General features: G+C 34.8%; 1 protein-coding gene across 2 annotated transcripts in view; it reads right to left on the bottom strand.

The window, feature by feature from the left end:
* The window catches only part of LOC144450278 (uncharacterized), a 105,679-nt gene that overhangs the window by 40,477 nt on the left and 51,147 nt on the right, over positions 1–14,055 (bottom strand). For both annotated transcript variants that reach the window (XM_078140878.1, XM_078140877.1), the window contains exon 4: positions 4,794–4,892. In XM_078140878.1, coding sequence (XP_077997004.1) covers positions 4,794–4,892 — 99 coding nt within the window. The remainder of the gene's footprint in view (positions 1–4,793; positions 4,893–14,055) is intronic.

The raw sequence follows: 14,055 nt of genomic DNA on the forward strand, positions 1-14,055 counted from the left end.
ACAGAGTGTGAAATATTTGGCAGGATGGCAGAAATTACATGAGAGACCAAGTTGAGTTATATCTCCCACCCCCCTAAAATATTATGCACCCTAATTTGATGTTGCTCTCTAAAATATCAATCTGTGAAACCATTGTTCACAAAAGCTGTTGCTAGGTATATTTGCATACATTTTTAGAATATTTATTCATTTGTCTATTAATCCCTGTTATCATTACAATATACATAACAATTTGGCTGTTGCTATGCACGTGGTCTTGTTGCTAGGGAAATTTGCATATATTTTTGAACATACATTCACTTGTTTATTAATCCCTGTTATCTTTGCATGGCATGATATAATTTTGCTGTTGCTATGGGTGTGGTCTTGTTGCTAGGCATATCTACATACAATTTAACAATTCTCTTTCATTTCCCATCACCAGTGTTATTTTAGCATTATGTCATTGTTGACCTGTTGCTATGGGCGTGGTCTTGTTGCTAGGCATATCTACATACAATTTAGCAATTCTCTTTCATTTCTCATCACCAGTGTTATTTTAGCATTATGTCATTGTTGACCTGTTGCTATGGGTGTGGTCTTGTTGCTAGGCATATCTACATACAATTTAGCAATTCTCTTGCATTTCCCATCACCAGTGTTATTTTAGCATTATGTCATTGTTGACCTGTTGCTATGGGCGTGGTCTTGTTGCTAGGCATATCTACATACAATTTAGCAATTCTCTTTCATTTCCCATCACCAGTGTTATTTTAGCATTATGTCATTGTTGACCTGTTGCTATGGGTGTGGTCTTGTTATTCAATCATTTGACAGTGGCATGGGTGTGGCCATGGTTGCCTGGGCCAATTACGCAAGTATGGCATATACTAACAATTTTCAGACTAACAGTAACACTTTCAGAATCATAACCAAATTTCATCCCCTCTAGTTTGAGAGGTAAAGCTCAATATCAAATCACTTACATCATCTACAAGACAGACAGACAGACAGACAGACAGACAGACAGACAGGCATTTCACCTTGAGTAAACTTGTAGTTCAGTGTTAAAGTTAGGTATACAATGGTTCCAAGCAACCTCAAGGACAGATTAATTAGAAGTTCAAAACTCCCAGCCATTCAATTTGAGTTGACCGATCATATAACCCGATTTGATCACTATGGCTGTGGCTGTTTGACATACTAGGTTGGGAATACCATCACTAATCAAAACATAGGAAACCAAGTACACACAGTTACATGTACTAAACATAACACACTAAGATGGATTGAGCTACTTAACTGCAAGTAATGCAGTAATCGGGTTACGTGATTGGTTCATTCAAATTGAGTGAAGGGAGTTATGGACATCTAACAAGATTGTTCAATGCAAGATGGTAAGGCTTAGTAATCATCAGAATTGATGCCTTCCCATTGACTATGATGTCAATTGCACCTGGTAAATATATGCGTTCTAAGCATGTTTGTTCTAGAAAGATGTATTTTTACTGATCAGAAGTCATATTAGCTCCAGTTTCACAACTTGAAAATATACTACTCGCATTTGGTAGGAATCATTGACATACCTTGGGGGGAAGGGGGGTATGTACAATTGTGACCATTTTGAATACAGGAAAACTTATAGTAGTAGTAATTAATTCTTGTAGTTGATAATGATTTGTAATTGTGCACTCTCTTGTTGACCATGCTTGTCAGTATTTATTTATTTATAGTTTGTTTGTTTTGTTTGTTTGTTTTTGCAAATATAACAACTAAGCCTGAGTGCCCTGTGAATGTTACTGGAGGTTCCCTTAGGATGTTTCTACAAAAAGTTGGTGTGGTGGGGGGGGGGGGGAGATTTTCTGTCAAACCCACAATTTTTTTAAGTACCCCCCCCGCCACAGCCCAAAATGTTGAAGTACATTTTACATAGCATATACATACATACATACATACATACATACATACAGACAGACAGACAGACAGACAGACAGACAGACAGACAGACAGACAGACAGACAGACAGACATACAGACAGACAGACAGACAGACAGACAGACAGACAGACAGACAGACAGACAGACAGACAGACAGACAGACATACATACATACATACACTGTGATTATCACTGTTTTCAAATAACACATTATTCCCACTATCAATATTGATAATAATGTATCTACTTACTTATACTTAATATATTTAGGCAAAGTTTAAAAGTTAAAAAAAAAGTCAAATACTATCATTTGTTACACATTTCGCAGCTGGTGTTCTCACCATTTCTAGAAAGTACCTAGCATACCTTAGAGTTTATGTTGTAAAGTTATAGTCATGTCAATAGGAGAGGAATTTTACACAAAATAGTTTGATATCACTTAGGAACAAGGGAAGGGTGGTCATATTAAACAAAATATTTTCAGTATAAGTGGAAAGGGAAATTTGAAGCATAAAATACCATATAGAATATCAGTATACCACATTAGTAAAAATAGCGCAAATATTGCGTTGCCGCACAACTTCATGTTCAGGGCGATGATAGATATATAATTTTTTGAAGATTTAAAGTTGTAACCAAAACAAAATTTTCATACCTAATTTCCATCATCATAATCCAGCCATCCTATGTTGGAAGTGTACAAGACAAGTATAGCAACATCCTAATCAAACTTTAAAGGGATGTGTCTACAAGGTTTTGTACTTCTTTATTTTTTAAAATCAATTTGGAACCAAGTCATACCAATGTAACATGTTTAACTTTCTTGGTTGTCTTATTGTAATATTTTAAACACAAGCTACATTCAGTTTATATGGGTAGGTGATGAAACAGCTGTCTTACAACATATTACATAATCAAGTCATAAACCAAACTGGCCATGCTACAGGCTTTACCACCAGAGGAAATAGTAAAGTAAACATTATAGTTAATTAACAATGTACTGTTCTCACTGTGTCAGCTATTAATGAGGACAAATCTACACATTCTCAACAAAGTTAAGCTCAATCTACTGGGTATTTTCAGAGTTGAAGATTTTTGAGGAAAAGCAATGATATAGAATAACACTTCTAGAAACATCTCACCAAGTTTCAAACTCATTCACTTAGTACTTTTTGAGATATAAGTTTTTGACCAAAATTCACATTTTTACACCTTAATTCCATATCACTCATGGAATCATGGTATGCGTAACATATCTTCGTCCATACATCCCTAAATGCATTTCCATTAAATTTCAGCACAATCTGCTCAGTGGTTTTGGAATTATAGATTTTTAACCAAAAAGACACATTTTTAGTCCTAATTTGCATATCACTGATGGAATCATCCCGTCATGGACAAATCTTACTTTACATCCCCTTAAGAATGTTCCCACCAAAATTCGCACCAATCTGCCCAGTAGTTTCTGAGTTTAAGTTTTTTGACCAAAAATCACATTTTTTGACCCAAATCACACATCTGTGATGCAATCATTTTGATTTGAATAATTTCCCAACAAGACACCCAAGGTAATGGACCCACCAAATATCATGGCAATCGGTTCAGCAGTTTTTGAGTTTAAGTTGTTTACACACACACATACACACACACACACACACACACACACACACAGACAGCCAGACGCCGGGCGATCCCTATAGCACTACTGAACCTCAGTTCAGTTGTGCTAAAAACTGATGGAAAGTGATGGAAAGTGCTGATAAACATGACATTTATTCCTTGTGTTGTGATAGTGCATGCAATCATTAGAATCGGAGGGCTTTTGCTCAAAATGCATTTTGACATCGTTGTTGAAACAGATTTTTGCACATAGCAGAGGAAATGACTACTTTACAGTAATTCTGGTCCTGGATATGTTCAACTCTGAAGCTACACATTTTAAGATACTGGTATTTTTTGGACCAAAAACAGCAAGTGCCATTCAACTTTTACGTTGATATATTATTTTGTATGTGCAATTTGAAGGATCAACAACATTTAACAACAAGACATATGGCAGCAGTGATTTTTCAAACTGTACTCCAAACTTTGGAATGGCTTACCACAAGAAATTTGTCAGTCATCAAATCTGGAGACTTTTTTGGACAAATTGAAAGCACATCTCTTCAAACTAGCATATTGTGTGGATTGAACCTTTCAAGTGCCATTAAACAGAACTTATCTTTTGGAATCTGACACTATGGTTGAAAATAACTGACCACCTATTGAAAGGTTAAGTTTCTAATGTATGAGGAGTCATGAAGTCAATTTATTTTTCAGGTACCCCCCCCCCCCTGACCCACATTATTTTTTCAGATACCCCTCCCACGCTATGCACATTTTTTCGAGAAAAAAAAAAAAAATCTCCCCCAACAAGTTTTTGTGAAAGCAGCCTTAATATCAAATTGTAAGCTTTATTGAAAAGAATTATCACCCAATCACAAAAACAGACCTAGTAGAAGTGAGCCACCAATGCAATGGTTGTGAGTTGTGTGTTTCTGAACTTTCTTTTACGTCTGTTCATATTGCTTGAATATAGTTGTAAATTAACTTTGAATAAACAAGGGTAATCCCCTAGGCTAATCACATCTCTAGTCTGTTACAAAAACATGTCAAACTATAACTCTATAGAATTTCTATAGTAGTCTACAAAATATCTATAAAATCTTTTTGTAAGGGGAGCTGATTTTTTTATGAAAATATGCCGGTACTTACCTTATCAAGTTGATAAATTACAGTAAAAATATTCTCTGAAAAAATCAATTGACGTCACATTGGGATGTGTGTACACATCACAGAGTAGATAAATAAGATATTAGTTCATCTAAACCAACTTACTCCATCAGCAGCATTTACTTGGGCCCCAGCTTCCAGCAACAATTTACAGATATCCAAATGCCCTTTCTGAGCTCCATAATGTAGACTTGTCGTGTTGAACTATAATTAAAAGACACATTATGTATTAATCCTCCTGTTATAATATTGCAATGTATTATATCAATAATATGTGTAAAATTACTTGAAATGTTTCCCAAGTCTTATTATTATTATTATATATATAGATTGGTTAATGTTCACATAGAAAAAAACTATGTATTTAAAATTTGACGTTATTTGTATTTATTACATGGAATGTGTACTGTAAAAGTATTTATTTTGATAAAATACCTGTCAGAAGTCATTATAAGAATTGATGATATTTTTGGTAAAATCACAAACATTCCTAGACATGCACCTCAATAATATTCCTTGCCATACTGTGTTCAAAATGGTCAAATGTGTCAATCACGGTACCATGTTCTGTGTGGTTCTTAACGCATATTGTTACAGTGAACTTGTACTTCTAAAAAAATAGATTCTGTCATTTACATGACATCACATTGTTTGGAACCAGAAAAAACCGTTTGGGTATAATAATGTATCTGTAATGTAATCATTTTAAAGGCAGATGGAACACTACAAGTATGACGTGTACAATGATATTTTAAGCATACCAAATATCACAAGGTAAATTTTAGACGTATAAGTATTATTTACACACACACACACACACACACACATTTCACCATGCCTGTAGCACTGCCAACTCTAGTTATTCCATGTTACAGAGAAATATCTTACTTAAAGACACCAAATTGGAATGAGTGTTTCATAGGAACTAGCTTAATTTGCAAAAAAATCATAGTGAATTAAGGGCAAAAAATGTTTGTTTTCACTGAGCTGTTTTATGATAATGACCAAGAAAAGAACTATAAACATGAATATAAATGTGCATAAATCAGAAAATTCAAAATATTTTGCTACATTTTTAAAACAAGCGACCTATCGGTCAGAATAGCTGCGCTGGTTTTTTTTTATTTAATTTTTTATTTTGGTGACATGTACAAGTGGTTCAGTTCTTCAGCTCTTCACTATGCAGTTTTGCTTTAGCGATGCAATAAAGTGATTAGTGGTTTCATATGATGTCTCACTATAAAACACATTTTACACAGAAGTTGGTAATGTATTGTACTTTTATACCATAGTCACCATTTTATAACAAAAATCTACTGTTATGAAAAATTGCACAAAATCTCTGAAAAAAATGACCGGGAAATGCACACAAGAAAAAAAAAGAGGATTTTGAGGTTGGCTATAAATAATTCCAGTGTCTTACAGCTGTAACCCTGGAAAATTTTAATGATGAATGAAATAAACTAGGGATCTAAAACAATTTTGAGGCAATTTGAATTTCAATTTTCTAACAAATTTACCAAGTCAACAACATTCAACTTGTACTAGTTGTAGTAGATATATATAGGGAAGAAATGTATTAATCGCCATCTTAGTTTCCGTACGGCGACAATCCCAAGTACCCGAAAGAGACTCATTCTCAGCCAATTCCGGGTCCGACACTAGAGTAAAAAAGTCATTATCCCACAGGACTAGTAAAATTGATAACGTAGTAGTCTTGCAAAAAATGGGGTGGTCCTATCTTTAAGTGCTTTCGCTTGTTCACTTAGGCTCTTCATCTCTCTTAGTTTTTGCTCTACTTCTAATTCACTTTTCCAAACCCCATATTTATTTCAAACCCTGTGTTGTAATTGAACTGTCTATTTCTTTGTAGTTGTTTGTGCATCATCAACTCCTTACTGTAATTTTATTCTCTTGTTTATGTTTTGGAGCTTCTTCTCTTTTTTTGTTGCTTTCTGTGAGTAGTTTGTCTTAATTGGGGGGGGGGGAGTAATAAGATATTATGTGGTCTTATTTCTAGCTTAAATACTACATAACATTTCTGGTACACATTGATCTAACTATTGCATTTTTAAAAGACAAAAAATTACCTTACATAGAGCAAGTCTTTATAGTGTTGTCCTTAGTGCATATTAGAATGTATTTACAATATAAAAATAAATAAATTTGAAGGTTACCAACAGTTACAGCAAAATTTTGTTACTAATTACATGAACAAGTCACTTCGTCTATATTCGTGTCTATGTACTTCCGGGTTGACATAAATGTTAAACATGATACAGTCGGCCCTATAATTACTAAGAAATGACAAAACCGTTCGCAAAATAAAGTTCAGGATTTTAATTTTTCAAACTGAATATCAATATCCACTACACATTCAATAACTGGTTTCGTGTATTTAGAAATGTGTCCCAAAACATGAACACGGAATCGTGTCAGTGTTACTAGCCATGTTAGCAGTTTCATTGTAGTATGGCGTTGAATGCCTGCCAATATTCGAAAATTCAATACTGCAATGACTATATGCAATACTGCAATGACTATATGCAATACTGCAATGACTATATGCAATACTGCAATGACTATATGCGATATGACTACATGAGATGACTATATGCGATATGACTACATGAGGTGACTACATGCGATATGACTACATGCGATGTGACTACATGAGATGACTACATGCGATATGACTACATGAGATGACTACATGCGATATGACTACATGAGGTGACTACATGCGATATGACTACATGAGATGACTACATGCGATGTGACTACATGAGGTGACTACATGCGATATGACTACATGCGATATGACTACATGAGGTGACTACATGCGATATGACTACATGAGATGACTACATGCGATATGACTACATGAGGTGACTACATGCGATATGACTACATGCGATGTGACTACATGAGATGACTACATGAGATGACTACATGCGATATGACTACATGAGATGACTACATGCGACATGACTACATGAGATGACTATATGCAATACTGCGATGCGAGATGATGACATGATATGCGGCGATTTTGTAATGACGTTATGCCATTCGTAGATTATTCGATATGCATAATGCGAGTATTAATATGAAACAGGCTAGGTAGTACTGTCTAACAAGAAGAAACAGGTCAAGAATGAACCACGTGGCTTCCGTTGTCTCTTGCTGAGAATTGCTCTCGTCTAGCGTCTGCCCATGGCTTCCACTTCGACCACAGCCTCCATAATCCGTAATTTACAGTCGAGTGTTCATTCCTTACTGGTAGACCTGCGATCACTAAATGATAGAAACTTTGATGGCTTCCAACGGAAGTGTGTAACCCTTGTGCGTCTGGCATTTAATTTAGACGCTTTAGGTATAATTGACAATAACGTCGTAAGTCACCTACATTTGTTGCCACAATTTTCTGTTTGGTTTTGGCACACGGTAATAGAGAGAGTAAAAAGATGCTGTTCTATCACACACATATTATATTTAGAAAACTACATATTTCATACATGTTTGATTTTCAATTAAATAAACATCGTTGACAGTTTTTATGCCATGGTATGGTGACACACTGAAAATACAAATCGGAAACTTGATTGGTGAGCTCAAACATTCAGATAGACCGGTCAGTTTCTCCAGCTTGGGGGATGGGGGAGGGGTGTCAGTGTTTTTTTCCATTGGGCTGACAAAAAGTCACTGACCCCCCTGAATAAAGTTTCATAGCATCTGACAGTAAGTTGTAGAGGGAAGAGCTTTGAGACTGGGATATGTCCACCTCTTGTGTGAGTGTGTGTGAATGGGGGGGGGGGGGGTTCTAGGGGTCTCCCCCTAGAAAACGGCCTGGAGGATTTTTACTTCTAAAGGCAATGTTTTGGCTATTCACAGACACTTTCAGACAATGCATGTTTCAGCAATGGCGCGAGATCGCCTGTTGGGCGACTTTCCCACCGGGTGTGCTTTTCGAAAACTACACAACACATGATAAGCTTTTATGACACGGAATCATAGAAAATCTACCCCGTTTCCAAACTAATCGTAATTTTATCGCGAATAGACAACCGTTGGTCAAAATAGCAAATTAAAAATCAAATGAATTTTACTATGACCGTGAATTCACATAACCGGTGGTTTGAATTCTGAGCTCCCTAATATACCTATCGAAAAGACACTATCCCGTCGGACTACCTGCAATAGGCATCTTAGTAACCTCTCACTTGATCGTGAGGTGCATATACTGGAATGAACCATTCTGTAGGAGGGGTAGAGAATTTGGATTGAAGTTTACAACCCTTTTTCAAACAAATATTTGTCATTTGGGCGCACAATGCGTAGAATTAAGACTATAGCATATATTACATTGCTTGTTTGACGTCAATAGTGTCTTTTGAAAAGTTGCACTTTACCTAAAGTCTCGTGGACTGATTTCCAATATGGCGTCGGTCATAATGCTCATTAACATATTCATTTTTTTTTCAAATTACAAAAAAAATCATCATAAAAAATAGAAGAGAAGACGTGCTGACTTGAAATTAACAAATCTAAGTAAGCTACCCTCTCTGCATCAACACACCAGATATCAAAGCAATCTGACTTGAAGTTTATGAGGAGTTGATAAAAATGTCATTTTTGGAAAAAAAATCATAAAACATTGAAAATAGCACAGATCAATTTGGCATGAACAAATCTGAATAGCCTCCCCCCAGGGAACATGCACACCAAATATCGAAGTATTCTGGCTGTTACTTTCAGAGAAGATAGTGAAAATATAAAAGTTTGACGGACACCTATGATTCACCTATACACTCTATACTCTATACAACCTATACCTAAAGCTACGCTTTCAGCTTTCGCTGACAGCGGAGCTATAAATTTGACGGACACCAATGATTCCACCTATACTCTATACCTTAATACAACCTATACCTAAAGCTACGCTTTCAGCTTTCGCTGACAGCGGAGCTAAAAATTCCTTAGTTCGGATAAATAACATGTTATTTGACAGCTCAATCATGAGAATAAAGTGCTCTTGTTAGAATATAACTACAATGCCCATTACTGAAAATGGTATTTTAACAAATGTTACAAAAATTGTATGATGGAAAAAGAATTCAGAATTCAGACCTCTTTTTTGGAAACATCTGGAAGAACATTACTCTCTTGGAAAACTAGTGATTGTAAGAAAAAACACTGTATAACTTCACAAGTTTCTTGGTAAATTCTCAAGAGAATGTATAAAAATGCCAAGATACCTTCTGACTTTATGCATGACTGTGTTCTTCTTTCAGAAACTAACTATGACAGCAATCTCTGCTGTAATGTCTACATGTGATATATGAAGAACTTCCAAAATTACTATTTTCTTGCAATTCTGGTAGTTGCTCAGACAACAATTTCCAACACAGGAATCGTTATATTATGAAAACGTCTCTTTAATTTGAGTAGTATAAGAACTGATGGGACCAGCACCTTTGCTAGAAAACACAATACATGGAATGTCATGACTTGAGTGTTAATGTCTGTGAGTATCATATGCTGGAAGTGTGGGCTTCCCATCAGTTCTTATACTACTATAGCTGTTGCTAAGGGCAGAGTCATGGTTGCTATGGCCAATTGGGTCAAAATATTTTTAACAAATCTGCAGAATAACATATCTGGAAACATCAGACCAAATTTCAGTCTCACTGACCAAGAACTTTTTGGGACATACATTTTTGACCAAAATTAACATATTTACACAAAGTTTGCATATCATGGATGAGATCATTATATATAGTCAAGATACTGTGTTTGGTAGTCTATATACCCTTGACTACTGCCAATTTGGTAGTCAAGATACAATGTTTGGTAGTCTATATACCCTTGACTACTGTCAATTTAGTAGTCAAGATACAATGTTTGGTAGTCTATATACCCTTGACTACTGCCAATTTAGTAGTCAAGATACAATGTTTGGTAGTCTATATACCCTTGACTACTGCCAAATTGGTAGTCAAAATACAATGTTTGGTAGTCTATATACCCTTGACTACTGCCAATTTAGTAGTCAAGATACAATGTTTGGTAGTCTATATACCCTTGACTACTGCCAATTTAGTAGTCAAGATACAATGTTTGGTAGTCTATATACCCTTGACTACTGCCAATTTGGTAGTCAAAATACAATGTTTGGTAGTCTATATACCCTTGAATACTGCCAATTTAGTAGTCAAGATACAATGTTTGGTAGTCTATATACCCTTGACTAATGCCAATTTGGTAGTCAAGATACAATGTTTGGTAGTCTATATGCCCTTGACTACTTCCAATTTGGTAGTCAAGACACAATATTTGGTAGTCTATATACCCTTGACTACTGCCAATTTAGTAGTCAAGATACAATGTTTGGTAGTCTATATACCCTTGACTACTGCCAATTTGGTAGTCAAGATACAATGTTTGGTAGTCTATATACCCTTGACTACTGCCAATTTAGTAGTCAAGATACAATGTTTGGTAGTCTATATACCCTTGACTACTGCCAATTTTGAGCCCTGATTATACATATAGTTAAACAGAGATTACAAGTTACAACATTTTGTCACATTTGTGTAAGCAGCCACTTGGGTGATGATATTAATAACATTATTAATATTCATTGTGTTAGGGAGTTAAATCATCAGGTGATTCATTGTTCATTGTGTTAGGGGGTTAGAGATGATTTGATATCACACTGGCACTCAATCTATATTATAATGTGCTAGTCTGATTCTCTACTGCAATTATTTGGAACGTGTGATTTTCATAACTTTATATTTTCGCCAAGTTAAATTACATAATGTAGAAATGGAATTACAACTAAGCTTGAAATTAATCACCCAGTATAGGTAAATAAAGAAAAAAAACTTATCTCAGAAATGACTTATTACTGCAAGGGAAGAAATCTACTAAACACAACAGACAGAATTATCAAAATGATTCAAAGAAATTTAGTTTGTGGAACAAAACAAAATGAATAATAACGATATAATATAATAATATATAACTTTAAATTATTGCCATTTGCATAAAATGGATTGGAAATTGTGCTACTAAATGCCCAGCCCACTGCACTCATCTCAAACCGGAGTCATTTTCACAGGGAGCCAAGGAATGGTGTTATAAACAAACAAACAAACAAACAAATGAATAAATAAATAAATAAACAGATACATAAATAAATAAACGAAAGAACAAACAAACAAACAAACAAACAAAAAACAAATAAATAAATAAATAAATAAATAAATAAATAAACAAATAAATAAATAAATAAATAAATAAGTAAATAAAAATAAACAGAAAAACCTAAATAAATATACATGGGATTCTAAATGCCTGGCATTTATCAATAAACATATATGTATGTATATACCGGTCTCTGAATGAGAGAATATAGGATATGTTTCTATATATACCATCTATATGTTGTTAGTATAAATAGGATATATAGAAACAAATAGTCTATTATTTCAATAGTATACAGACATGTATATACATATAGACATGTTTACAGACAGTTATCCATGAGTTTAAAATGATCTTTCATTTAACCATGCATATTAATTTATTTTTTCTTTATTTATTTACTAGTTTGTTTGTTTGTTTGTTTGTTTGTTCGTTTGATTGCAACATGGTTCCCTCTCCCTGTGCACAAACATGAAGTAGTGGGTTCTCGCCTGTGTCATTAATAATTTCAGTACTAAACTGATAATTTACTAAAACCCAAATTTGTTTTGTGTTATAACATACAAATATATTTAATTTTGTTCTTCGCATTTTCGCTCTGTCATTTTTTAATAAGACTGTTGATATTACATTGCACCAGGCCTTGATATCATTGAGTTGAGCCCAAAATGTTGACCAATGCTTGAATTTCATGGTATTTTACTAGCCTATACTTTAGTTTACTATTAAGTTAAATAGAAATACTCAACTGACATTTTCCTATGCCATAGAAACAGATTCACATTTATTGAGCAGATTGGGTTGAAATTTGATGGGAACATTCTTAGTACATGATTAACCCATCAGTGATATGCAAATTACAGGTTGTTGCTAAGGGTGTGGTCATGGTTTCTAGGGCCAAATTGTCAAATTGTTTTGAGGAAAATCTGCAGAATAACACTTTCAGAAACATCTCACCAAGTTTCAGACTCATTTAGTAAGTACTTTTTGAGATATATGTTTTTGACCAAAAATGAACATTTTTACACCTAATTTGCATATAACTCATGGAATCATTGCATGCTTGATATTTCTTCGTCCATACATCCCTAGATGCATTCCCATTAAATTTCAGCTCAATCTGCTCAGTAGATTTGGAATTATAGATTTTTGACCAAAAAGACACATTTCAGCCCTAATTTGCATATCACTGATGGGACCATCATATATCATGAACAATTCTTAGTAAAAACACCCTGAAGAATGTTTTAACTAAATTTCAGCCCCATCTGCCCTGTAGTTTTTGAGTTTAAGTTTTTTGACCAAAAATCACATTTTTTTTTCTCAAATCACAAACCGGTGGTAAGATCATTTTGATTTGAACAATTTCCTAACTAGACAGCCAAGGTAATTGACCCATCAAATATCATGGCAATCGGTCCAGTGGTTTTTGACTTTAAGTCGTTCACACACACACACACACACACACACACACACACACACACACACACACACACAGACACACACACACACAGAGACAGAGACAGACAGAGAGAGAGAGAGACAGACAGACAGACAGACAGACAGACAGACACCGTGTGATCCCTATGGCACTACTGAACCTTAGGTCTCTCATGTTTATATTTCTCTGCACAGAGAGATGGGAAAAGTCAGGCTAAAAAATTCATACAGTTTGATTCAAGTGTCTGTAGGCTAAACAATTAAGAAATATTATTCAGTCAGTGTGCTGTGACCAAAATATGTCCCTACACATCTTAGACATAATTTAATAATACATACTTATGAAGTCATGTGTGAATCTGAAATTTGACACACACAAAAGAGTAAACAGAAATACCACTGAGTATGACTGTGTACCATGTTATATGTACATGTACATGTCAAATACACATCTGTATGGACAACACCATAAGTTGGTAAATTATGATTGGATGGCATGGCTCACACATATTTTGGCTACCATGGTTACAAGATTAGACAGTAATTAGAGGCAATTTTAGACTAAATAACTGTTTATATACATATACTAAAACCTGGGCTGAACCATAGGGCTGCACAGAGCAATGAGCCAGGCTCTGTGGTTGGATTCATGGGCTGGGCTGCTGGGATGGGCACCTGGACTCTTGAAAAATGAAACTGAAATACTGTCAATAAA

Source organism: Glandiceps talaboti, chromosome 19, assembly GCF_964340395.1.
Source record: "Glandiceps talaboti chromosome 19, keGlaTala1.1, whole genome shotgun sequence".
NCBI lineage: Eukaryota > Metazoa > Hemichordata > Enteropneusta > Spengelidae > Glandiceps > Glandiceps talaboti.